Genomic DNA, 26,838 nt, shown 5'->3' on the forward strand with positions numbered 1-26,838 from the left:
TGACAGTGCTAAACACTGAACCACTGTGCCTTTAACTTAATCATTCATTCATTTTCTTTTCGGCTTAGTCCCTTTTTTAATGTAATCAATTTGTTTAAAAAAATAATAATAAACAATGGCCTTATGATACACATAGACTTTTGGTGGTATTTTTTTTGTGTGTCTTAGTGGGAAAAGAATTCATGTCATTTGAAGGTAGTAGTCTGTGAGTGTATTTTGTGCCAAAGCAATGGGAAACTGAAAAAGTGGGTTTTAGACATTGCAAAAAAAAATTGTAAAAAGTCCAAGGTGACTCAGTGACTACATGTGCCCATTTCACAATTGCGTAAAGGCAAGCTATTCATCAGTTTTTGGCATATATGATGCTGGGAAGAGTGCCTTGGAGCTGATGATGTCTCTGCCTGCCATCATGCTGTTGGGGCTTTTGTACAAGAGCCTTCAGTGCTGGCTAAAACACTGTGTCCCACAACAAGTAGCTCTGTTTAGAGGAACATGCTACCCTACACAAAATCCATATCTGCATGTGCTTAGAATTTGAGTCATTCCAGTAATGGTGAAGCTGCTCTCCAGTGGGTCAGCCTTCAGCAGAGACATTTGCATTAAACTGATCCAAATTAAACTGAACTGAACTTCAACAGTGACATTTATACTAAACTGATCTGAATCCATTTTAATTTAACTACAACTACACCAAATTCCTCCCACTACTTTCTTGCCTGCCTGTCCTGCTAGAATGTTCCACAATCCAAAATATTGTTATGGTTGTTATATTATTTTCTTAATCTATGTTAAGCTTTGTGACACAATCTATTGTAAACCTATAAATTAAAGATGAGTTGAGTTAATTCTAAGCACCTTCTTATTTGCTTAATGATTGTCATGTTAGATTTTGGCCAAAATGTATACTATATCATTATCTTCTTTTGTCTGTCAGGCTGGCTGCATGAGTTGGGCAGGCGTTTGGACAAGCCCTATATGAACAGTACATTTGGTGGTCCCTCGGTTCGCAGTGCCTACATTGCCTCTCTGTATTTTACCTTGAGCAGTCTGACCAGTGTGGGATTTGGTAACGTTTGTGCTAACACTGATGCTGAAAGATCTTCTCTGTTTGTACTATGCTCATTGGAGGTAAACAGAAAACACCACAGTATTCTAGACAACTTTTTTTTCATGAAAGTAGCTCTCTGGCATATCTGATTTATGCATTCATTATTGACATTACCACACTTGATTTGACAATTTACAGTTTTTGCCAATTGTTTACACAACAAATGCCTTGTAACCATTTAGATTTTGTGTCTAGAAAACCTTTTTAAATGGCTTTTAGGGTTTCTATACCTATAAAACAATTAAATGCAATAATAAAGGCAAAATTATTACCCTCCTTTGAAAAATTTGCCAAGTGATGTTTTACAGAGCAATGGAATATCCGTGTTTACTTTTTTTTCTGAAAAAAGTATTTCTTTTAGTTTGGCTGGAATAAAAGCAGATAAACATTATTTAAAATTATTTTAGGGTCAATGTTATTAGACTCTTAAGATTTTTTTATTTATTTTTTGCTACAGAACAAACCACTGTTGTCCAATGACTTGCCTAATTCATTACTTGGCTAGTTAATCTAGTTAAGACATTAAATTGTACTTTAAGTAAACTGAATACTGAATACTAGTATCTTGGAAATATTATGTACTGTTATCATGTCAAAGACAGAAGAAATTACTTATTAGAAAGTAGTTACTAAAAAGATTATATTTAAATATGTGTTGAAAAAACTCTTTATTTAATAATTGAATTTTAAAATAATTTTGCCTTTGGCCTATACATATGCAGACATTGTCTTCTGTTATGTGCAACTGTATTAATGTTTAGCAACCTAAAAAATCTAAATAAATGTCTAATGTGATAACTATCACCATGTGAACATGAGTTACTCAGCCCCAAGTCAAACCTTTTATTATTATACAGTAGTAACAGCCACAAGCAGGCTCACTGACTTTATGTTTACCCTTACGTTGTTTGTTTCATACAGCTCTCATGCACGCCGTGGTGTTTGGAAATGTAACAGCTATCATCCAGCGCATGTACTCACGTCGCTCACTATATCATACGCGCATGAAAGATCTAAAGGACTTCATTCGAGTTCACCGGCTGCCACAACAGCTGAAACAACGAATGCTGGAATATTTCCAGACCACCTGGTCTGTGAATAATGGCATCGATGTCAATGAGGTGAGAAGGTGCTTGGCTTCATTAAGCATTTTTTCTTTCTTTTTTCTGTAAAATAATTAGCATTTGCACAGGGGTATGATTTTTTATTTTGCGCTGTTAAATACTATTTTTAAATGTGATGTTAAATCATAACATTACCTAAAACAACACATTATACCACTTTTTAAATTAAAGTTCCTCTGTTATGGACAGAGATGTATAAAGTACTAGAGACCCAGACTTAAGTAAAAGTACAAGTACTCTATCAAAAAGTGACTTGAGTAGAAGTAAAAGTGCTCTTTAAGCACCATACTTAAGTGGAAGTACTAAAGTATTCAACATTTTTTGTACTTAAGTATTGCAAGTAGTTTATTTCAAATTTACTACTCAAGTACTGAAAGTAAAGTACAGTATTGTGTAATGTAGTTATTAAAGAATGCAGTCAAAAGACATCATATTGTTTTGTTATTTTAAATCTCTTTTTGGGGGCACGTCATTAAGCAGAACGAAAAGAAACATGACTTACAATACTGTTTTTCTCTCACGCTTGAACCACAGATCTGACAGATTATAACAGCTTTAACACACACCTTTCAAAGTTGTGTGTCCCAAAAACAGTCCATAATCCACTCAAAACGCTATTGAAACCCATTTTCGGAGCACAATTTACTGGTTGTAAACGCTGTAAACGAACGTTCTAATTCACTTGATTTTGATTTTATTGTAAAAAAAGAAAACGTGATATACTTGTTAAATGAAAATCTGAAATATTTTATGGCTTATGGCTATGATTTAGTATTCAAAAATGTTTTATTTTGATTATGTTTTAATTAAATTGGTCTTAAACTTCAATTTTTCATATTTTTATAGTATATTTATTCATTCTGGTACTTTTACCATAAACCAACATCTTAACCATTTGGTAGAGGCTGATATTTAGAAATTATGGGATGTGTTGGGGGAAAATGTTGATTGTGTTAACTAGCGACATTAGGAGTTAAAAAAATCTATTGTTTTTTTTCTTGGTGTGACAGTTAAATGTTTACTTGTAATAAAATTGTGTCCTTTAATACAGCAGTAATACTGTATATATGAACTGTACCCTTAATTTGACCCGCTCAAAGAAAACACTCTTTCTGAATGTATCAAACAAAACTCATGCACAGAAGACAGCATGAGCATTTATAGCAAATAAACTAATGTAAATATTCTCCCGCCTGCTTTTTAAACGCTGACAGGCGAGGTCTTACACCCCTTTAATTGGTTATTGTCTTCACCTTCTCAACAGAAAGGGCTGCTATCGGCTTAGAAATGAAAGCGTTGTTCACTGATGGCGGGAAGAACAGCCGGTTACAGTCTATGTATGTATAATACGCGGTTATCACAGGTAATCTATAATAGACACAGTGGAGAAAACTTGCACCTCATACACGCCCAGGTCTGGATCCACAAGTATCGCTTTAACAGCCAAGAGGAGATGAAAAGTTACCTCACAAACAGGCCAGCGGGTCAAATGTCCAAAGTGAGAGAGGCAGAGATGGAGTCTCACAACATTTCTCTGTAGTAGTGAAATAGCAGCTCGTGTGCTGTGCCGCCTTCACTTGCCCTCGCGCCTCCGTCCATCGCCATAGTATTGCGACACCGCACATAGGAGATAAATGACGTCAGTACGTAATAACCCGTTATGATCTATTACTGAACCGATATCGACCATTTTGACACCTCTAGTAACGAGTAACGATGCAGCTCAAAAAAAATCTATCGGAGTAAAAGTATTAAACTCATCGAAAATATGTACTTAAGTAAAAGTGGAAGTAGGAGAAAAAACAATACTCCAGTAAAGTACAGATACTGCCTTTTAGTACTTAAGTACAGTAGTGAAGTAGTTCTACTTCGTTACTATACATCTCTGGTTATGGATCATAAAATGTTTATATTCATAGGTTCAGGTATTGGTAGGTAATAAACTATATCAAACATTCAGTATTAACACATTCCTGCGCAGTGGCAAAATAACTATATGGGGAATGTGGAAAGTTCATTGAATGTGTGCTCTGCTGCTGAATGTGCACTATAATTAGTGGAGCTCAGGATAGCGCAGCTCTGTTTAATTGAATGGGTTTCATAGCACAGCACTTTCCGTGTCCTGTGTGAAAACCAAGTTAGCCAGTTAACAAGAGACCTACAAGGTGCGCAGAGCTTCTCTAAATACTTACACAACCAAATACATATTTTGCATGCTACAGAGATGATTAGCGCAGCTCTGTTTAATTTAACAGGTTTCATAGCACAGCGCTTTCCATGTCTAGTGTGAAAACCAAGTTAGCCGGTTAACCAGAGACCTACAAGCTGTGCAGAGCTGCTCTAAATACTTACACAACTAAATACATATTTTGAATGCTACAGAGATGATTAGCGCAGCTTTGTTAAATTTAACAGGTTTCATAGCACAGCATTTTCCGTGTCCAGTGTGAAAACCAAGTTAGCCAGTTAACCAGAGACCTACAAGCTGTGCAGAGATTCTCTAAATACTTAAACAACTAAATACATATTTACATGCTAGAGAGATGATTAGTGCAGCTCAGGATTAGCGCAGCTCTGTTTAATTAAATGGGTTTCATAGCGGGTTTCGGCGTGAAAACCAAGTTAGCCGGTTAACCAGAGACCTACAAGCTGCACTGTTAAAAAATCAGTTAAATTTACATAAAAATACAGACAGTGCGGTTGCCATCCATAATTTTCCGTAAAAAATACAGAAGTTTATAAACTGTTAAAATTTACAGAAAATAACGTATTTTATAAACTGATATAATGTTCAGTTCACAAAAACGTAGCTTAGTGCATAAAAACATAAAGTCTTTCAATGCACTAATGTGTTCATGTGTTTACAATTAGCAAACAAATTTTCACTGCATTAGTATCTACACAGTTACCTTTAAACAGACCTTTGATCTTTTAGTTCATCTTGGACTTGCACACAGACACTACTATCCTCCACAACGGTGACACAAAAAAACGTTTTACAGTGTTTTGCTTTTTTTATTTTATTTTAAAATACCGGCAGCTGTGGTTGCCAGTAATCTACTGTTTTTAACATTTTACATTCGTAAAATTAGCTTACAGAATATTTCTGTTAGAATACATTCCACAGTCTGTATTTTTCATTAAACACATTTAACTCCTTAAATCCTAGAGCAAAATCCTCACTAGTGTCCTCACTACAGAGGGTTTAACACTCAGACAGTGATGAAGTTAAGAGATAATTAAGTGTCTAATTAAAGGAGGATTGATAATTAGTGATGAACAACTGTTAACAAGCAGAATCACTGAAGGAAATAAAACACAAAAAAACACAGCCAAAACCAAAGATGAAATCAACTGAGAATAAAACTCTAAATAAAATAATAATTAATAAAAATAAACAAATTACACAATTAAAAAATGTAATTTCTCAAGATCTCAGCAGAGGATCATTAAACAACGCCACAATCATCAGGAGCTTCACTTATTACTGAACTTTGACTTTATTTCTGTCACGTGAACTGAAGTTCTTAATGAAATTTTTGTTGTTCATTTATAGTCACCATGATGGAGGACAGACTCTGCTTTAGTTGGCCTCTTCAACTAATTGTTCTGGCACTAGTCATTATTATAGTTGCTATAATTAATTGTGTTATTCACACTATTTTTAAAGCATGAAAAGCCAAAGAAAGAACAATAATAGTCTGATAAAACTAACTATGATATCAAAACCACCCTCTCCTGCTTGTGCACTCTTTGAATATCTTGTTGTTATAGTAAGAAATGAATACCATATGTAAATGAAACCAGTTGACCTCCTGCAGCCAATGACATAAATGTTTAACAGGTCTAGATACACCATTCACATGCGAATATTTGATCTATAGCAGAACTCAAAACACATAGACATCAACAATTAGTCTTTGAATCTTAATAATGGTGACAAAAAAATCAAATAAAAAACAACCCAGAAAATAGAAACCAATCTACTGAAATATTATCTCCTAAAAACAACATAAAATAAAGGAAAAGAAAGAGATTGTAAGAACTTTAAGCTGCTTAATTCATGCTGGGATTTTTGTACTATGCTGGCATCCAGCATGCATTGCAGCATGAATGAATTAAGCAGCTTTTTTTTTAGCAACCATGGTTGAGGTTCATATCCTGATTCTTGATGTCTGTGTGTCATGATGTGCTGCTGGAGATCTCAAATTTTTGTGCATAAAACTAATTAAATTTAATTTTCTTATTACTTCCTTGATAAATGTTTGTTGAACCTCCATGGGAAGCTGTAACATCCCAAATAATATAAATAAAACTACTTTCTATGGCTTAACTTATAAAACACTATAAACTATATCTGTAACAATTAAGTACTCACAGTATAGTTTCTCATTGCCTTCCTTGCTATAACTGATGAGTTTCAGAAACACAGTTATAACAGTCAGAGAAACATTAAGATAGAAGAGGGAAGGTTCAAGACCCCAACTAAAGCAGCCTCTGGTCTCCATGATGGTGAGGTCAAATCAAACTTTTTCAATAAAAAATATAAACCTCTGTTAATTATCAAATATTCTTACAGATTTGAGATAATTGAAGTCAAACTGTAATCAGTGAAGCTGGTAATGCTGTTATTTAATGGAGTTGTTTAATCCTCTTTAATTCCTTTTAATTCAGTTGCTTTGGTGTGAGGCTGTGTCTTTAATTTTATTTCTTGTTCTTTCCTTCACAGATTGTGCTTGTTAGCAGTAGCTGTTCATCAGTGTCGGAATTCAGTCATTTGTGGTCATTCACTCTGTCTAGTGGATTAAACTAATTGACTAATTTAGGGACTAGTGAATGAGGTTGTATGGTGAGATTTCAGACACTCTGATTAGTTTCTCGAAAACAAAGGTTAGATCTGTTACAGCTATTTTCCGTATTTTGTAAAGAAATGAGTTGTTAATCATTTAACAGGTTTTCACTGTAGATTGTACAGACTTTTCTGTTAAAATCACGGACATTTTTTACAGTGTGTGTGCAGAAATGCTCTAAATACTTATACAGTTAAATACATGTATTGCATGCTACAGAGAACAAGAAAGCAATCTTTTTATTCACACTTTGTGATTTGGAGGTAGAACAAGACGTTGTTCCAAAAAAACTGGGTGCTTGCAAAGTCCCTGTCAAGGTCTGACAAAACCTCCTGTAATCTATAGTTTTTTTGTATTGATCTTTCCTTTAATAACAAACAGTAGGTTGCTGTAGCAGTCATCAGTAACGTAGAAGTTGGGTCTATAATTTGGTATTGTTGTGAAAATTAACTTTAACTGTTGATTCCTTACAATTTTTCCTCAAAGTCCAGAGCACAGCATTTTTTTTCCTAAATCTGTGCTCACAACAAGTGACACAATGAAATGGCTAAAGTTCCATTTGAAGAGTTACTCTTTAAATGACTCTGAGTCAACTCTTTCTTTTCGAAAGTCAATAACTTTATACACAGTGCACTTTCAGATTTAAAGGGCACCTAGGTTAGCCCTTTTTTCAGATTTAATATAAGTGTTTTGCGTCTCCAGAATGTGTCTGTAAAGTTTCAGCTCAAAACTCCCATCATATTTTTTATTATTTTATTAAATTCCTATTTATACATTTTTGCACTGGGTGGCAGTTTTGGTGTACTGCTCCTTTAAGGCTAGTCCTCCCCGCCCACCGTTTCTACATACCTTTTTGCGTGCCTTAATCTCCTCCCTCGCTGCGTCAGACAACAGACAGACTTAAAGGAAGAAGATCTTACGTAGCGTTTGTGATAAATACTACAGTAAGAACTTTACCAATGAGTATTTATTGTGTAGTTGCATCGCAGAGTCACACAAAGTTCACGCACCACACTCACACACAGATACCCCCACACACACCGCAGCAGACCACACACACACACACACGCACACACACACACACACACACACACACACACACACAGACAGACAGAGCGCCTGTTTAGCTTTGCACTTTTTGCACGCAAATGTGACAGTATACAGGTTAATCTCCACTGCTGTGTGGATATCTGTTATGTTAATGTACAAAATAAACCTGATTTAACGTCTACAAACCAGGATTGAAGCATCTGCCTTTATAATTGTTCTGACACGTGGCTGGGCTGAAGAAGTAAAGCTAAGCTAAATCGCTGTAATTGATTACACGCGTGCACTGTTTTAAAACATTTTAAACATGTGAAACTTACTCTTGATCACATTTGATGATGATTGATGATCCTAACAAACTGAACACACCTTTTATTTCCAGTTGCTTTGGGCTCGTCTGGTCTTGTTGATATGATTATACACGTGACTACCGGGACATGTTAATACGCGCAGCTGTCAATCAATATTGGTGGCCGGGGGGACCGCACTCCTACGTAAAGTTGCGGTCGGTCTGAAAACCGCTCCAATTGGGCCACCGTTTTTATGTTATTAAATTGAAAAAAAAGCACTGGCTGTGTTTATATCACCCCAATATGACGGTCTATACACCATACATACAGCTTGAAAAGAAGATTTTTCACCATAGGTGCCCTTTAAAACTCAGCTGGGTGTTTCCACTCACTTAGAGCTAGACAACACACTGCACAGTCACACACTGTGTGAAAGGTCAGTTTTAAAAATCTATAATAGGTCACTTTGAAAATCTATACATAGCCTTTCAGTCACATACCTTTAATTTGTAGCACTTTGGTGACATAAATGTGCTATGTAAAGTATTATTTTTTTCCTGTGTTTATCAGCCAATGCCAGGAAAATCAAGACTTGTGTGCTTGGCATTCGCATTTGTGCTAATTTTGCTTCTGTGTACGAACTTACTACTTGTGGTTTAAGAAGGTCAGGGGGACATGGCCATCTCTTTTTATATATTTTCCTTAATTATCTTAAATAGTCTTTAATTCAAAACCCTTTCCATGAAATTCTGTATTAGAATAATTGGCAAGTGCATAATTGTAAACTCACTGACGTTTAACCAAAATCACCAGGTGTTAAAAAGTCATGACCAGATTCCTATGGTGTCTCAGTCAATGCATTAGTCACAATTACAGTATGACAAATTAGTGTCAAATTATCATATGGTCACACATCACAGCTTCACAACACAATAAGGCTGCAAAGAATATGGGCAATAAAATATGCTGCTATTGTTAGCGCTACTTATCTCTCCCACACAGTGAAGATCTGTGAAGTGAGATGACTAGGAGCCAGCCCATCTCTCTAAGAATGGACTCTTTTTTTTACATATATATATTTTCACACTAACAATCTAGCATAGTGGGCACTGCTTCTCCATGTCTGGTATATGATAGTCTTCCAAACAAAAGTACATTTTAAATATATATTATTTTTTTCTGGAGTAATTTTGAGAAGGACTTGGCAATGATCATTCAGAAACAGAATCGTGAAATGTGAAATATATTTGCATGAGAGCGTAACTTGGCTTGTTCATGCAATAAGGGTGAGCTCACTAGTAAGAAACAACTGTACTTAGCATGTATGAGTTACTTTGGACTGTATCCATAATTGTTCCCCATACCTTTGTTCAATATTCCCTAATACATACATTAGTCCACTGACATAGTACACTAAATGGAGTGAATGAAAACAGTAAGTGAATTTGAGTGGACTTGAAGGGATACTATTTTGCTTGTGCTTTGCAAGTTTAAAAAATCCCTCTGATGAATTAGATTTAGAACACATAGAACGCATAGCAAGCTGTCTATTAGTAATGAAAGGAACTATTTGATTTCTGTTATGTAAACAAATGTTAATTTAACAGTTATATAGAAATGTATTTAGAAACTTACATCTTTAGGATTTTGCTGTGGACGCTATTTTATGGTCAGATGTTTATTTGGGCATGAACTCTCACTGTGTATTATGGGTATCTCTAGCTGTTGAGCGTGCATCGGCTGTACACTTGTTATTGTACAAGTACGGTGCATTGATTGAGTGCACTTCAGAACATCCATAATGGTTTCAGACACCACTACAAATGGCTGCTCCCTCAAATTGTGCACTACAGCCATATCACCCTGCAGCCCAAGACTGGTTACTCACTGAAGCTAAGCAGAGCTGAGCCTGGCCAGTACCTGGATGGAAGACCACATAGGATAGTGAGGCCAGCAGTGTTAGTGAGGCCAGCAGGGGGTGCTCAACCTGCAGTCTGATGACCCAGTAAAGTGAAGGGGACACTGTACTGGATTGAGATGTTAAACCAAGGAGCTCCTGACTTTAAAAATCCCATGGCACTTCTCGTAAAGAGTAGGAGTGTAACCCCGGTGTCCTGACCAAATTCCCTCCATTGGCCCTTACCGATCATGGCCTCCCAATCATCCCATCCTATGAATTGGCTCTATCACTGTCTCTCCATTCCAGCAATAGCTAGTGTTTGGTAAGTGCACTGGCGCCATTGTCCTTTGGCTGCTATCACATCATCCAAGTAGATGCTGCACACTGGTGGTGTGTGGAGAGACCCCCCTCATGATTGTGAAGTTCTTTGGGTGTATTGCCATATATGATAAATACGCTATATGAAAACACACCCATTATATTACGCTGTTTAAGCGGATAGTTGACAATTTTGGATATATCCCAAGTCTTTTTTTCACCAGTTTTTGACTCCTCTACAGAGCTGGAATAGCATGTGAAGAGATTTTGGCAATGGCACGACAACTCAGAGCACGTACAAGGTTAAAAATAATTGAAAGTACACTGTGATTTAGATGTGCCTATGCACTCCTAAAAGCCTTTCATGGAATCACTGAACTACATAATCTTACATTTTAGGGTCAAGCCAAGATGATGATCTAGGTCTAGGACCAAAAAACTTCTAATAGAGCAGCTATTTGTGTTGCCTTCGCACAAAGTCTGGGTTTACTCATCCATTTGACTGAGGTTTGAGAAAGAATATCTTACTAACCCTCTTACAGATGATAAAGGCTTAAGGCCTCCATATTCAGATATACATCTGAAAAAAGGGTGCAGATCTCAGTGGTGCAGCTTTTTAGATGACTGACCGTTTGCTTGTTAAAATATGAGGAAAACCCAGCCTGCCTGTCAGGAGTGGGGCTCAAGTGCAGGTCAGCTCCACCAAAGACTGGCGCTTAACAAGTGAGACACATGCTGAAAAATCAATCTTGGTTAGAGACTAATAATAGAAAACCAGCATGTCTGTCAGGAGTGGGGTATAAACTTCAGCTGTGAACTCATGTCAGGCTGACACTCAGCAAAAATAGCGCTAGTCAGTGAGCTTTCTCTACTGACCCTAGTAATGACATTGTGTAGCAGCAGCTTACAGTACATGCTTGTAACCATGCAGAAGACAGCAACAGCCTAAAAACAACAAGTGCTTGAAATGTGCATTCAAATGACAGGTTGCTATCAAACATCACCCGAAAATTGTTGACTGATGACAAGACTTAACTGAGCATCCATTAAGAGTTCATTAGTATTTATTATACAGCTTTTTGGTCTGAACTTAGTAATAAAGCTATTAATAATAATTTTTTAATTCAGCTATACAATCTGCTCATTTTGTGAATTCATACAAATTGTCAGATTGTGAGGAGATAATTGTGTATCGTCAGCATAGCAGTGGAAACTAACTCCAAACTAACTCCAAAACCCTTATGTGCTGTTGAAGAATTTTTAAAACACTCTGGGTGATTTTGTCTCAATTTGGCCATAACTTTTTCTGTGTTTCAGCCAGCTTAATGAATTTTGGCGCCAAATCCTATTTTGACACATATTTTGAGAAAATGCTTTGAATAAAAAAACACAACATTATACTCTGGGCAAATTTACTACCCTTTTGTTATGTTAGGGATGAAAACTCCATCAAATTAAACTGCTTTAAAAACACATCAGATAATATTTTTTTCATATATTTTTTGCATTAATCTGTTAATCAACCTCAGTCCTGATAAAAACTACTAAATTACTTAAAAATTTAAAGAATTGTAACTCTTTAACTGCCAAATTCATAAATGATGTCACTGATTTTTTGGGGAAAAAAACATATGAACATGTGAAACAACATTGACTTACTTTAATTATTATAACCACATTTTTGATTGTTGGTGGTTTTCCCTATTGGGAAGAGGTATAATTTGTAAATATTAATGTTGATCATCAGTTGGCACCATTAACCCTTTAGATAGCCCTATAGCACCATCGAATGTGGTTATAATGTAAGCTAATGGGGCAAAAACAGCCACCAACAGTAAATTAGCGAGAAAAAATGTAAATCTCACAATGCATCAAAGCCATATTGTTACTAATCATTCACATGTCCAAAGGACAAGATCTCGGATACAAGCGGCCGAAATGAGTTTACCTCGCAGGGTGGCAGGGCACACCCTTATAGATAGGGTGAGGAGTTCTTTCACCCAAGAGGAGCTCGGAGTAGAGCCGCTGCTCCTCCACATTGAGAGAAGCCAGTTGAGGTGGCTCGGGCATCTGTTTCTGATGCCTCCTGGACGCCTACCGAGGTGTTTCTCTGGGAGGAGGCCTCGGGGAAGACCCAAGACACGCTGGAGGGACTATGGCTCTTGGCTGGCCTGGGAATGCCTCAGGATCTCCCTGGAGGAGCTGGAGGAAGTGTCTGGGGAGGGAAGTCTGGAGTTCTCTCCTAGGATTGCTGCCCCAGAAAAGCAGACAAAAATGAGATGAGATGAAAAAATACATCATTTTGTGTGTTTTTTTTTCACCAAATCAGTGACATCATTTGTGAATTTGGCAATTAAAAAGTTAAAATCCTGTAATTTTCTAAACAATTTAGTAGTTTTGATCAGGGCTGAGGTTTATTAACAGATTTATGCAAAAAATATATGAAAAAATAATTATCTGATGCATTTTTACAGCAGTTTAATTCAGTGTATGTTTTCATCCCTTACATACAAAAGGGTAGTAAATTAAACACAAAAGTAAAAATAAAATAAAAACAGTGCACAAGGGTTAACAGAACAAAATGCTCTAACAAAATCCAGAACACTTTTAAAAGTCTCATATGAGGTATTAAATGTTTTTAATGTTTACATTGTAAACAGTGTTAAATGAGATTTTCTGTCTTTTCTGCAGCTCTTGCATGATTTTCCTGATGAGTTGAGGGCAGATATAGCCATGCACTTAAAAAAGACATCCTGCAACTGCCTGTGTTTGAAGCTGCCAGTCGGGGTTGCCTGCGCTCACTGTCCCCACATCAAAACTTCTTTCTGCACCCCTGGAGAATATCTCATCCGACAAGGGATGCATTGCAGGCCAACTACTTTGTCTGTTCTGGGTCACTGGAGGTTCTAAAGGACAACATGGTCTTGGCTATTCTAGGTTTGTAGCATTGCTTGCTTTCTACCACTTGACTGTTTTGTTCTACCATTTGATTTATTTTTGAAAGCGTAAATGTTGTCTTTCTTGTCTCATTTTAAGAGTAAAATGTATATTCACTGTAAAAATTATTGTTCACTCAACTTAATTTAGTTAGGTCATCTTGTTGCATTGACTCTGTTAAGTTGTATTGACTTAATTCTCAAAATTTTCTTAACTTAAAATGTGTTGCTGACAAAGTTAAATAATTGACCCAACTACTTATATCAAGTTAACTAGACTTGCAAAGTTAATTTTAATAGGTTAACTTACATCATCAAGTTAGCAGAACTCGTCAAGTTTAGTTTAAATACATTTTCATTTCACTTCATTTTTCATTTCATTTAAATACATACATTAAATACATTTTAAGTTCACTGAACTTAATCTAGAAGGTTTCTAAATAAGAAAAAAGGCAACAAAATACATTACACATTTTAATAAAGGTCTTTCTCCCAATTTAGCAATTACACATAATGTACTTACAATACAATACGATTGTCTTTACAATAATTTTTTTCTTATAAAGTAATTTTTTATAAAGTAACTGTAAAGTAAAAGTAATCTCAAGTGGAGAAAAAAATAACTGTAAAACTCTAAATACAGATCTAACAGGCCCATGGAAAAAACAACACCAGGACTTGGAAGATTATAAAATCTGAGCTCAGCATCTTTATTTCAATGAATTTTTAAGTGAGCGCACTCTTGCACAGCAGATTTTTGTTCCAATGTTCATCAACAGTTTCTGATTTCCCGAGTCATCTCTCTGCTCAGCTCTTCTTCACAATCTGTGTGCTGAAAAAAAAAGCCAAACATAAAATCTTTACATTTCTTCTTTGCATTACAAAATCTAAACACTAAAGTTGAAAGATAAACACCAAATCTTATTTACCTACAAATCCTTACTTGCATGATGGCAGTGCTTTAGCTTTCAGTGTCTTATGACAATTTGTTGATTGGTTGTAGTGAAACTTGCAGCTCCACTTAATTTGTCACACAAATGCCCCACACTGCTTGGAGTAACTATATGAAGAAAAGAAAAAAATAAAGCCAAAACAATTTAATAAATAGCGTACACATCAAAATCAGAGTAATCACTAAATCTTTGAAATATGGCATGTGAAATTTTTTGTATATTCGTATTAAATATTAGTCTAATAATATACAAAAAAAAGAGATGTTTAATTTCACCTGTTGTAAGTTAATCTGGCTTCTGGGAATGTGCTGCAACCTTAAGAAAGAAAAATCTAATTTGGGTAAATTATTGTATTGTATTCATTCATTCATTTTCTTTTCGGCTTAGTCACTTAGTCACAATTTAGCTTACCCAATTCACCTGTACCACATGTCTTTGGACTTGTGGGAAAACTGGAGCACCCGGAGGAAACCCACACGAACACGGGGAGAACATGCAAACTATACACTGAAATGCCAACTGACCCAGCGACCTTCTTGCTGTGAGGCGATCATGCTACCCCCTGCGCCACTGTGATGCCCTTATTGTAAACATTTGTTCTTAAATATTTGACTACTGGTTTATGAATGGAAATATGGTTAAATTTCACCTTTAATAAGTTAGTCAGACAAGTACATTTAAATGAATTCTGTTAATATTTTTTGAAAACATTTTCTACTGTATGTAAATAGGAGATCCATTAAAATCTTTATAAAAATACATAATAAATAAAGTAGATTAGACAGAGAACTAGAAAAGTAATTTTTTATACACATATTAAGCAAATTCAAACCTAAAACAATCTTTACTAAGCTTTATAAATGTGGCCAAACTCCACCTCTATTAGCAAAGGTCTAATCTTCTCTAGAAACATTTATACTGAGAACAATACATTGACAATCAGTTCATATGTGTCTTTAACAAGTTATAACACAAATTTAAAGCATAATGACTGCACAATTAAAAAATCTGGCAAAATAAAATTCCATGTGTCTGACTTCTGGTGTTTAACAGTTGGCAAACTGACTTAAAGGTGCATATTTCGCCACCTGGATTAGAAGTATGTGGCGCAACTTAAGGGACACTGGAATTACCAACTTTGTTGTTTCAACATGCAAATCATGTTAAAGAAAACAAATGCAGAATCATTTTTACAGTGTGAACCTAAACATAATTTAGTGTACACTAATACAAAGATAACCCGAATTAAATGATATAAACCTAATCCACATGAGTAGCGGTTTCAATACAGAGCTTATATATCCTTACAGGAAGAGGAGATCTGATTGGCTCCGACCTGCCAGGCCAGAATCATGTAATCAAGACAAATGCAGATGTGAAGGCACTGACATATTGTGACCTGCAATACATCAGTGTGAAAGGTTTAAGCGATGTGCTTGAACTATATCCTGAGTATGCCAACATCTTCACTATAGACATCCACCGAAACCTCACATATAACCTGAGAGAGGGCAGTGAGACTGAGGTAAGCCAATTCATTGTTATTTTCATACTGTAACGACAAATTAGTTAGTTTACTTGAGTGCTCGATACTTGTCTTTTGAAAAAATAATAGTGTAACATAAATGATGTCAAACAAAATCTTCACAAATTACCAATAACACCAATTGTTCATGAAGGATGAAGGGTAAAAAAACATCAAATACAAGAATATAGATCAGGAGTGCCCTTCTGAATAGTTTAGTCTGTTTGTGTGAGTCTGGGTTGAGTTTGGTGGGTGGTGGTCAGTTAAAATAATGGGGATGCTGATGACATTGCCTTCGAGAGCTGGTGCCACAGAAAAACAAGATGAAAACAAAACTATTTAAATTTAAAAATTAACCAAAAGGATCTTTCATCTTACTTCACTAGAGTAGCTACTGTATATTGGGTATTCCAGTTTACAAGTACAATTCCATCACAAGTCCAATGGTCATTCCAGCTACGTATATAATGATCCATCTCATAGCAAAATGTCTTTGTCTCTTCCCTGCAGCAGAATTACCCAGACTCTCAGTGTCTCAACTGAGAATAAGCGTCCATCCGTTGTAGAAAAGGCTGATGATCCAGACAAGTACTTTCATGTTCCATCTGCTTCCAGTACATGTAGGAATCTACTTCTGCCCAATCTAGGCAGCCCTGTGCGACGAACATCTTTAGGGAACCTTTTGGAGAGGAGTTGAATGCAATTCAATGCCCTACGACATTGTCGTTCACCTGTCAGGGGCTGGAGTCCAAATCCCTCTCCAAAACCTCCAAGCAAAGTACAGAAACAAACCCAGCAACCTTCATCTACACCTAAACCCATCCATAAAACACAAACAGATTCTGGAAGTACGGCACGCAAACCTGCCAAACTGCTCATCCCTACTCTCAACTGCTTTGGACCACCAGATCTTAGTCCAAGGTAACATGCAGTCTTACTTAAGACAGTGAAATATATTATTACAACATCCAATATGGATTTTTACACCTGGCTTTTTTGGAGCATTTGTATCAGAACATGGTCACATTTCCTCTTTTCAGTTAAGTTTGTTTCAGTCCAGGGATGCCCAAACTCGGTCCTGGAGGGCCAATGTCCTGCAAAGTTTAGCTCCAACTTGCTGCCAGGAAGTTTCTAGTACAGGTGTGAACCTATACTGGTCTCTTGGTTCGGTTCGTTTACGATTATCATGAAAACGATTCGGTTCAATTCGATATCTCGCTGCATCACGGTGCATTGACGATGCTTTCCATACACAGTGTTATTTTTTGGGGGGTGGCTATAACAAGCTGTCTGTATAACACACACACATAGACACACAGCACCACACTGTCCTCATTCAGACACATAACCAAACACAGACAGCACCAATAAAAATTGGCGAAAGCCCAGGAACCACTTTAACGCCTTATGGAGTCAGGTGTTCAGTTGGAGACCCTAACCTTCGCAGGGTCCATGCGAAGTCCCTCAACTGAAATTATGTGTCCCAAGAAGGAAACTGACTGGACATGAAATTTGCACTTCTCTGCCTTTACATACAGCTGATTCTCCAGCAGTCGTTGTAGCACTCGCCGGACGTGTTGGACATGTTTCTGCATGGTGGAAGAAAAAATAAGAATTATCCAAATAAGCAAAAACAAATTGATTAATCATTCTCGAGTACATTGTTGATGAGTGCCTGAAAGACTGCTGGAGCGTTGATGAGTCCAAATGGCAGAACAAAATTCAAATGCCCAGTGGGATGTTGAATGCAGTCTTCCATTCGTCGCCCTCCCTCATACGGACGAGATGGTATGCATTGCGAAGGTCCAACTTTGTGAAGAATCTTGCCCCCTGCAAGAGATCGAAGGCCGAAAACATAAGCGGTAGGGGGTACCGGTTTTAATGGTTATGTCATTCAAACCTCGATAGTCTATGCAGGGCACAGAGAGCCATCCTTTTTCTTCACAAAGAAGAACCCTGCTCCAGCCGGAGAGGAGGAGCGACGAATGATACCAGCTGCCAGGGACTCCGTTAAATATTTATCCATGGCTGCTCGTTCCGGAGCAGACAAGGAGAAAAGACGACCCCAAGGCGGGAAGTGCCTGGGAGGAGGTCAATGGCACAATCGTATGGTCTATGAGGAGGAAGAGATACAGCACGGGACCTTCTGAAAACCATCCGCAGATCATGGCAAGTGTCCGGAACAGAGGATAAATCAGTCTCCTCCTCCTGTAAAGACAGACAAAGAGAAACAGGAGAAGGAGCAGACAACAGATAATGTGCATGGCAATACAGGCTCCATGACGACACAGAATTATCTGCCCAGTTAATACAGGGACCATGACGGGATAACCAGGGATGACTGAAAACTATGGGAGTGGTGGGTGATTTATAGACTAAAAAACTAAGGTCCTCTCTGTGGTTGCCAGAAGTGACCACACTCACCCAGATGGTAACGGAGGTGATGGTGGCGATGGGTCAGCCATCAAGAGCGAGGGCAGTATCAGGGGATTTGAGGGGTAAGATGTTGATTCCTCTGAATGAGCCCAGTTCTCATCATTAAAATTCCTCTCTGCCCCAGAGTCTATCAAAGCCGCACCTTTAAAGAGACATTGTTAACAATGACAGACACAATCAATTGAGTATGTGAACCCTGCGCTGGGGTGGTGGAGGTACCGCTCGCCAGGACTCCCCGCTACCGACGAGCGATGGCTTTTAACGGACAGGAAGCTGCTTGATGGCCTTGCCCACCACAGTAAAGGCAGAGACCTGCCCCCAGGCATCGATGTCTCTCCTTGGCGATCAGGCGGTAGCGACCCAAGACCATGGGCTCAGCGCCAGATACCGTGCCCATGGCCACAAGAAGAGAAATGGGAACCGGGGTTTCAGACCTGGGCTGGACTGACAGGCCCCGCACACGACGCCTTAACTCCATCCTGGCGTCCAGTCGAATGGCCAAGCTGATAAGTTCATCCAGCAGTCCGGTGGTTCACGAGCGTAAATCTCATCCTTCACCTCCTCCATAAGGCCCTCCAGAAAACTAGCAGTAAGGGCTTCATTATTCCAGTTACATCAGGCAGCCAGGGTCCTGAATTCAACAGCGTAATCTGCCACAGAATGCTTTCCTTGTTTAAGGGATGCCAGCAGCCGGGAAGCCTCCTTGCCAAAACAGATTGATCAAAAACCTTAATCATCTTTTCCTTAAATGCTGAGAAATCTGAACAGCACCAGGCTTGGGATTCCCATACTGCCACACCCCAGTCACGTGCCCGACCAGTCAGAAGGGAGATGGCAAATGCCACCTTTGCGCTGTCAGAAGAGTATGTCCTGGGCTGAAGTAAAAACACCACCTCACACTGGATAAAGAAAGAACGACACTGGGTGGACTTACCAGCATAGACAGGCGGATTATTAATTCGCGGCTCCGCAGTAGGCGGGGCCATCGCGGACGCGGGTCGGTCAGCTTCGAGCACCGCATGACTGAGATGGTGAAGTTGCTCCGTAAGCTCTGCTACCTGAGAATTTAAAGTCTCCACTGACTGTCGGGGTGTTGAATAACTTCTCCTCATGGCGACCCAACATGGCTCCTTGAAGCTCCACTGCAGAGCACATCGTGACATCTGCTGGATCCATAATGGCTAGTGTGTAACGTCACACCCAGAGAGAAGGATCCAAACGCAAATGCTGTTAACACAAAGGATTTTATTAGTTGTTCGAAACAATGATGAGCCGAAGCTCATGACTCAACTTAAGTGGAAAGTGATGAGAGATCGTTCAGCGAGGGGCGAAAGGTAACCAGGCAACCAGTGGTCCAAATCGGCGGGCATGAGAGAAGTCAGGCAGGTGGGCATCGATCGGGAGGCAGGAGGACAACGGAGGACAGTCAAGCTCAGCGACAGGCAGGGCGAAGTCGAAGGTAGGTGGCTGTCGGGGCGAATTCAAAATAACCAGAAAAAACAGGCAACCGAGCAAAAACTGGACAGAAAGAGAAAAACAGAATCAGAACATGAAGTAATGAATGGTAATGAAAGGAATCAAGACAAGATAATGTAGCGAGATGGCCTGAATAACGACAGAACACACTAGCGACTAGAAAGTGGGAAAGGGAGAGCTTAATAGCAAGTGAATCAGCGGAGATCGGTAACAGGTGCAGCAAGCCGTGTGCGCACTGATCAGTAAAAATGATCAGCTGAGTGCACACTGCAAGAATGAAAAGCAGGGAGAGAGAGAAAAAGGAGAAAGATCAAGCCAGTGTCCTTACAAACTATAGTTGCAGGTGGGCAAATACTTGTAAGTACAAAAATCATAAGGGGAATGGGGAATTAGGGAATTATCTGTTAATAAGTTAATAAATCATGGTTATTGATCTTGTTTAATGATGTTGCTTTCATAATACCCATCTAAACATAACCATTTAACTGATATCTTTACTTTAAAGTAAGCCTTTTTTTGATACACAATTTGATATACAGCAAAATCCTCAAAGAACAATCAACTTCTCCCACTGGTCCCACTTCTACAAAGAGCTAAAATAACAATGATGCAGAGTTAAAGTGCTGAGTGACCAGAGAATAACGAACTCCTGCTGTTAAAAAGCAGTGTGGTGCCAAATACTCTCTACTCGTTGGATTTTGCTGTGTGGGGAATATATTAATATTTGTATAATAATTATAATGAATTATTGCAAAATTTGTAATAATTGTCTTTATATAACTTTTTCATTTATCATTTTTACACACAGTAGTCTGCTGGGAAACTAGTGTGTGTTTCATCACTTTAAGACAAAACACTTTGTGCTTTTATATTCCTGAAAATGTATGACAGATAATTTTCGCGGGGTTCTATCAAATGGTTTTCTAATTTTAAACATAGTAAGTGTGTTTATGAATATGAATTGATCTTTTGAAAGCAGTTGTTTTGAGTTCATATTCATATCCAAATACAATTTTCTTGAAAGAAAAATCAAAAACCTGGAGAAAATAAAAGCAAAACATGTTAATAGTGTCGTATATGAACAAGGCTACATGCATGAAATCATTTTTTAAAAACTAAGCACAAATGGGTTAAATCAACTGCTAATTGCTTTTTACAGTGTACATTTTTACGTGTACTAGTTTTTATGGGTTTTGTTCATAGTTTGGTATTGTTTGTAGTGGATGAATTCCTTGTGGATTTATTATTGAAAGGCTATTTTGTTTATCCTTATTTAAAAAGCGTGAGGCATTTATCTGTGTTTGGCTTGCTCTTTAATCTTAATGAAGAGTGCACTAAAGCAGATTAGGAACCACTAAAATTTTTTGAAAGCCATTGATGCTTTATTTATTTTATTGAAATGTACACTGTAAAAATGCTGGGTTCCACACAATCCACACAAAAAAGATTTGTGTTAGAACAACATGAAGGAATTAAGTTAACATGTTTGTTTTTACAAATTTAAGTGATTTAAACATAAAACAATTCAGTTGTCCCAACAAAATCTCAAGAATTATGTTGTTTCAGCTTATTTTAATTAAGTAGTTTGAACAAGCAACAACTTCTTTGGAGTGTACAGTACAACTGTTAAATGTTATTATAATTTAAATGTCCCAGTTATTTTGTGTAAATATATTTTTAAAATGTAATTTATTCCTGTGATGGAGCAGCTGACTTTTGGTAGCAATTGTTCATGTCTTCAGTGTTAAATGGTGCTTCGGCAATCATTGTAATAAGAGCCGTTATTATCATAATTATTCATTGATTAATTTTTTATTCAATTGAAGTTTACGTTTAATAGATTTTTACCAGACAAAAGTTTTGTCATCGATCTTAGTTGTAAGGCCAACAAATAATAACTTGATTTCTAGTTGATCATTTGGACAAGTGGCAGAAGGTAGATTTTTTTGATGAATCATCTGTTAAACTGCATCCCAATCATCACAATACCGCAGAAGACCTATTGGAACCCGCATGGACCCAAGATTCTCAAAGAAATCAGTCAAGTTTGATGAAGGAAAAATCATGATTTGGGGTTACATTCAGTATGGAGGCCTGCCAGAGATCTCAGAGTGGATGGCAACATCAACAGCCTCAGGTATAACGACATTTGGGCTGCCCATTAGATTACAAAGCACAGGAGAGGGCAAATTTTTCAGCAGGATAGCACTCCATCTCATACTTCAGCCTCCACATCAAAATTCCTGAAAGCAAAGAAGGTCAAGGTGCTCCAGGATTGGTCAGCCCAGTCACTAGACATGAACATTATTGAGCATGTCTGGGGTAAATGAAGAAGGAGGCATTGGATATGAATCCAAAGAATCTTGATGAACTCTGCAAGAATCTTGAAGTTCTGCAAGAACACTTTCTTTGCCATTCCAGATGACTTTATTAATAGGTTGTTTGAGTCATTGCATAGATGTATGGATGCAGTCCTCCAAGCTCATGGTAGTCATACACAATATTAATTCTTTTTCCACTGCACCATGACTTTATATTCTATACTGTACATTATTTCTGTTAAGTGACGAGACTTTTGTCTAAGCAAAGTCAGACCTTACTGACCTAATTAAATAATGAAAAATCAAGGCATGGTCATATTTTATTCTGGCAAAGTATACGTAATCTAGAGGCCTTTGTCTTTCATATAATCCACAAAACCAAATGATCAACTAGAAGTCAAGTTGTTATTTGGGTTTCCTAAAACTTGGATAGACGACAAGACTTTTGTCAGGTAGTGTAAATTGTACACATATTTTTACTGTCACTTAAGAACAAGTGTGTGTCCTTGCTAAAGTATTGATTCATTTATTTATTGACTTTTTAATGTACCCAAGACAATCTTCTGATTGGAAATGTATAGTTTTTTGGAAATAGTTTTTTCAGATTTGATAAAAATAAGAAATGTTGTTTGAGCAGGCATGTGCAGTAAATGTCATTATACTGCCTTTTCTTTCAGACATCATTCTTAACTTTCGCACCACCTATGTGAGTCAATCAGGACAAGTGGTGTACGAGCCTCGCTCCATCTGTCTGCATTATGCTACCACATGGTTCTTTGTGGATCTGGTGGCCGCCCTGCCCTTTGACCTGCTCTATGCATTTAATATTACTGTTGTAAGTTCACGTGTGACTATAAAAAGTTTTTTTCCCAATTACATGGCAGTACCATCATACCTCTGGTGCTGCTGTACCATCATCTATACTTTGATATTTCCCATTACACAGAACATTTAACATGTTTATGTATACATTTAATTTGAATTAGGAAATTCATACATAAATTGTTAATTTACATAGACTACTGACATCAAACATATGTGTGCTTGTTCAAGACATCTCTAGTGCACCTGCTGAAAACTGTGCGATTGTTGCGTCTGTTGAGACTCCTGCAGAAGTTGGACAGATACTCACAGTACAGCGCCATGGTGCTGACGCTGCTTATGTCCATGTTTGCTCTTCTGGCTCACTGGATGGCCTGCATCTGGTACATCATTGGGCGAAAAGAGATGGAGACCAATGCAAGTGGAGCCTGGGACATCGGTGAGTTGCTTGGCACTTTGTTCAAATTATATGAGTTTTTTTATTGGAAAAAAACGCAGATTTTAGTTGTCATAGTGTCACACTGATTCTTATTCGGCCCAAGAACACCATCCTGTCAGACGGGAAACATCCATCTGACAAATGTGTAACTGACTAGTGTTTGTCTTTATGTGTACAAAAAATAAAAAATAAATCATTGGAATTACTAAGGTAAGTGGTTGCAAACAATTTATATGGGCTGAATTCAAACAAACAAATTACTAAATTGAAATCCAATAAATCATTTTTTGTCAGTGTGATGTATAAAGGCAGCTTTCCTTAGTGGGAATCCACATACTCAGTTAATAACTCCAAAATCAGCTGTACAAATGAATAGAAAATTAGGGTTACACTTACTACTTTATAACCAAAATTAGTATGTTTAATTTTATTTCACAGTAACAATTTATATTTTTATGATATAGTGATATAAATAGGTGGTTATTCCAAAAAAAAAAAAAAAAGTATAATAAATAAGATTAAATACTTTACTTTTTTTTCTTTTATTTTATTTGGATATTGTTAATTATAGTACAATATTGTATTTTTGCCAATATTTTCAAAGTTTATTTTGGCTGAGCAGATGCTCATGTCTTTTCTGTTTGAATGTTTTTGAGAAGTGTTAATTAGCACATTAATTTACTGAGTTGAATTTGAGATTTGTATTTTCCATAGGTGTTAGCTTCTCATAATTAAATTTAAGTCAGGCTATAATTATTTGTAATTACTATAGAACAGAACAAGGTAACAAGGACACCTTAAAATAAAGTGTTACAAACCATTATATAGATTTGTTGGGCAGTTCATGTCGTCATTGTGATGCCATGTCTGTTGCGCAGTTAAGATCGCAGCTAGCCCTTGCAAAAGGGCGAACCACCCCAGCTGTCTCCTGCACTGCAGCGGGCACTCGGGCAGGTCTGAGGGTTTCAGTGGGAGATTATCCGCATTCTCCGGGCCTGCGGACCTCCCGCTCCTCCAATAACTCCATCCAAGCTTCTAGAGGAGGAAGCGGTCCATCTAACTAGATGGTAGCCCTTACACTCGATGACACCGGGGACCAGACATCCACTGCTGCATTGGAGGGTGGGCTTTCATTGTCCAATGAGGATCCAGACCTGCTCGCCCCCTCCGGGCAGGTGAGCGCTGTCGGTAAGGTTCCTGAATCGGACATGTTAGACGTACTTTCCCGGGCTGCTTAGGCCGTGGAGTTGGAGATGGTTTGTCCCCCAGCTCCAAGGCCGAACCGACTAGATGGGTGCTGCGTAGAGGACAAGAGGGCCAAGCCTTCGAAGCCTCTTATCCCCTTCTTCCCGGAGGTGCACAGTAGGCTCACCCAGTCTTGGAGGGCACCTTTTTCTGCCCGTGCTGCGTGTCCCTCCGCCCTCACCACTCTTGACGGTGGAGTAGCCAGGGGGTATGAGGCGATTCCTCTGGTCGAGCACGTCATTGCAGTCAATCTTTTTCCGCGTGGCGCCTCTTCTTGGCGGGGTCCGCCTCGTCTCCTGTCCAAAGCCTGTAGGTTATCTGCCTCCTTCGCAGCTAGAGCTTACAAGGCTGCGGGCCAGGCTGCTTCCGCCTTGCATGCTATGGCCACCTACCAGCGCTACCAAGGGCCGGGCCCCATTTCAACGGCACTTTTCAGTGCCACAAAAACATCAATGAAAGAGCACTTTTCCACTTCCCCAGATGTGACAGCCCAAACTCTGCCAGTCTGGGATGCTATGCCTTCCAGCTCGCAGGTTCTGTGCATTTTGCCACTGGCTCACAGGTGCTGGGAGGACGGTCTCCTTTCTCCCACTCCTCAAGCCCCCCTCCGGAGCTTGAGTGCGAGGTGAGAGTGAATCTCTCGCCTCCAGCTTTTCTGTGGGACCCTTGCGCTTCCCGGATCAGCACACCCACTCCACGCTGCCCCACTGCTGGTAGGTCAGCGATTGTAGCGATGAGTCCATTAGCGAGAGCTCTGCCTGCCTTGTTAGCACGGGTCAGCCCTTTGCGGTTGCTCATACGTACAATCAGACTCGACTATGCGATTCAATTCGCAAAACGGCCCCCCAAGTTCACGGATGTGTATTCCATGCCCCTGTCTTGCGAGAGGAGATTGCTGTCCTCCTGGCAAAGGATACAATCGAGCCGGTCCCTCCAGCCGAGATGAAGAGCGGGTTTTACAACCCGTACTTCATCGTGCCCAAAAAGAGCGGTGGGTCACGGCCAATCCTTGATCTGCACATTTTGAACCGCTGTCTGCACAAGCTGCCATTCAGAATGCTCATGCAGAAGCGCATCCTGCGGTGCATTCGTCCTCAGGATTGGTTTGGAGCGATAGACCTGAAGGATGCGTACTTCCATGTCTCCATTCTTCCACGCCACCGTCAGTTTCTGCGGTTTGCGTTCGAAGTTCGAACTTGGCAATACAAAGTCCTCCCCTTCGGGCTTTCTCTGTCTCTGCGGGTCTTCACCAAGCTAGCAGAGGGTGCCTTAGCGCCCCTTCGGCTCGCGGGCATCTGCATAATCAATTATCTCGACGACTGGCTGATTTTAGCCCACTCTCAGGAGCAATTGATTATGTACAGAGACAAGGTGCTCCGGCACCTCCACCTGTTGGGGCCTGTGGAAAGGACCCAGTTGCATTGTCATATCAATCGCCTAGAGCTGTTGGCAATGTTCCTCGCTCTCCACCATTTTTTTCCGGTGCTGGAGTAGCAGCAGATGCTGGTCAGGACGGACAGCATGGCGGCGGTGGCGTATATCAACCGCATGGGGGGTATTCGCTCTTGCCGCATGTCTCAGCACGCCTGCCATCTGCTCCTCTGGAGTCATACGCGGCTGAAATCGCTGCGCGCCATTCACATTCCAGGCGAGCTCAACCGTGCAGCTGATGCACTCTCACGGCAGCCTTTACGTCCCGGAGAACGGAGACTCCACCCCGAGTCTGTTCAGCTAATATGGGCGCGATTCAGGGAAGCCCAGATCGATCTGTTTGCTTCCCCTGAAAAGGCTCATTGCCAGTTGCTTTTTCCCTGATCGAGGGCTCTCTCGGCACGGATGCATTGGCCCACAGCTCTCCTCGGGGCATGCGCAAATATGCGTTTCCCCCAGTGAGCCTGCTCGCGCAGTTACTGTGCATGGTCAGGAAGGATGAGGAGCAGGTCTTGCTAGTTGCGCCCCTCTGGCCCAACTGGACCTGGATGTCAGAGCTCTCTCTCCTCGCGACGGCCCTCCCCTGGCAGATCCCTTTGAGAGGGGACCTACTCTCT

General features: G+C 39.1%; 2 protein-coding genes across 2 annotated transcripts in view; both read left to right on the top strand.

Annotated features, from left to right (window-relative positions):
- kcnh4b (potassium voltage-gated channel, subfamily H (eag-related), member 4b) overlaps nt 1-16,976 on the top strand; it is a 55,499-nt gene extending 38,523 nt beyond the window's left edge. Inside the window, 10 exon segments of the mRNA XM_056469963.1 lie at nt 935-1,090; nt 1,093-1,128; nt 2,030-2,229; nt 13,329-13,371; nt 13,374-13,443; nt 13,445-13,491; nt 13,494-13,574; nt 15,837-16,051; nt 16,415-16,438; nt 16,575-16,976. Of these exon segments, the coding sequence (XP_056325938.1) occupies nt 935-1,090; nt 1,093-1,128; nt 2,030-2,229; nt 13,329-13,371; nt 13,374-13,443; nt 13,445-13,491; nt 13,494-13,574; nt 15,837-16,051; nt 16,415-16,438; nt 16,575-16,976 (1,274 nt within the window).
- Nucleotides 16,977-22,906: 5,930 nt separating this feature from the next.
- The window catches only part of LOC130238849 (potassium voltage-gated channel subfamily H member 4-like), a 47,433-nt gene continuing 43,501 nt past the window's right edge, over nt 22,907-26,838 (top strand). The window contains exons 1-2 of the mRNA XM_056469964.1: nt 22,907-23,119; nt 23,338-23,545. Of these exons, the coding sequence (XP_056325939.1) occupies nt 22,907-23,119; nt 23,338-23,545 (421 nt within the window). The remainder of the gene's footprint in view (nt 23,120-23,337; nt 23,546-26,838) is intronic.

Source organism: Danio aesculapii, chromosome 12 (assembly GCF_903798145.1).
Source record: "Danio aesculapii chromosome 12, fDanAes4.1, whole genome shotgun sequence".
NCBI classification, from domain to species: Eukaryota; Metazoa; Chordata; class Actinopteri; order Cypriniformes; family Danionidae; genus Danio; species Danio aesculapii.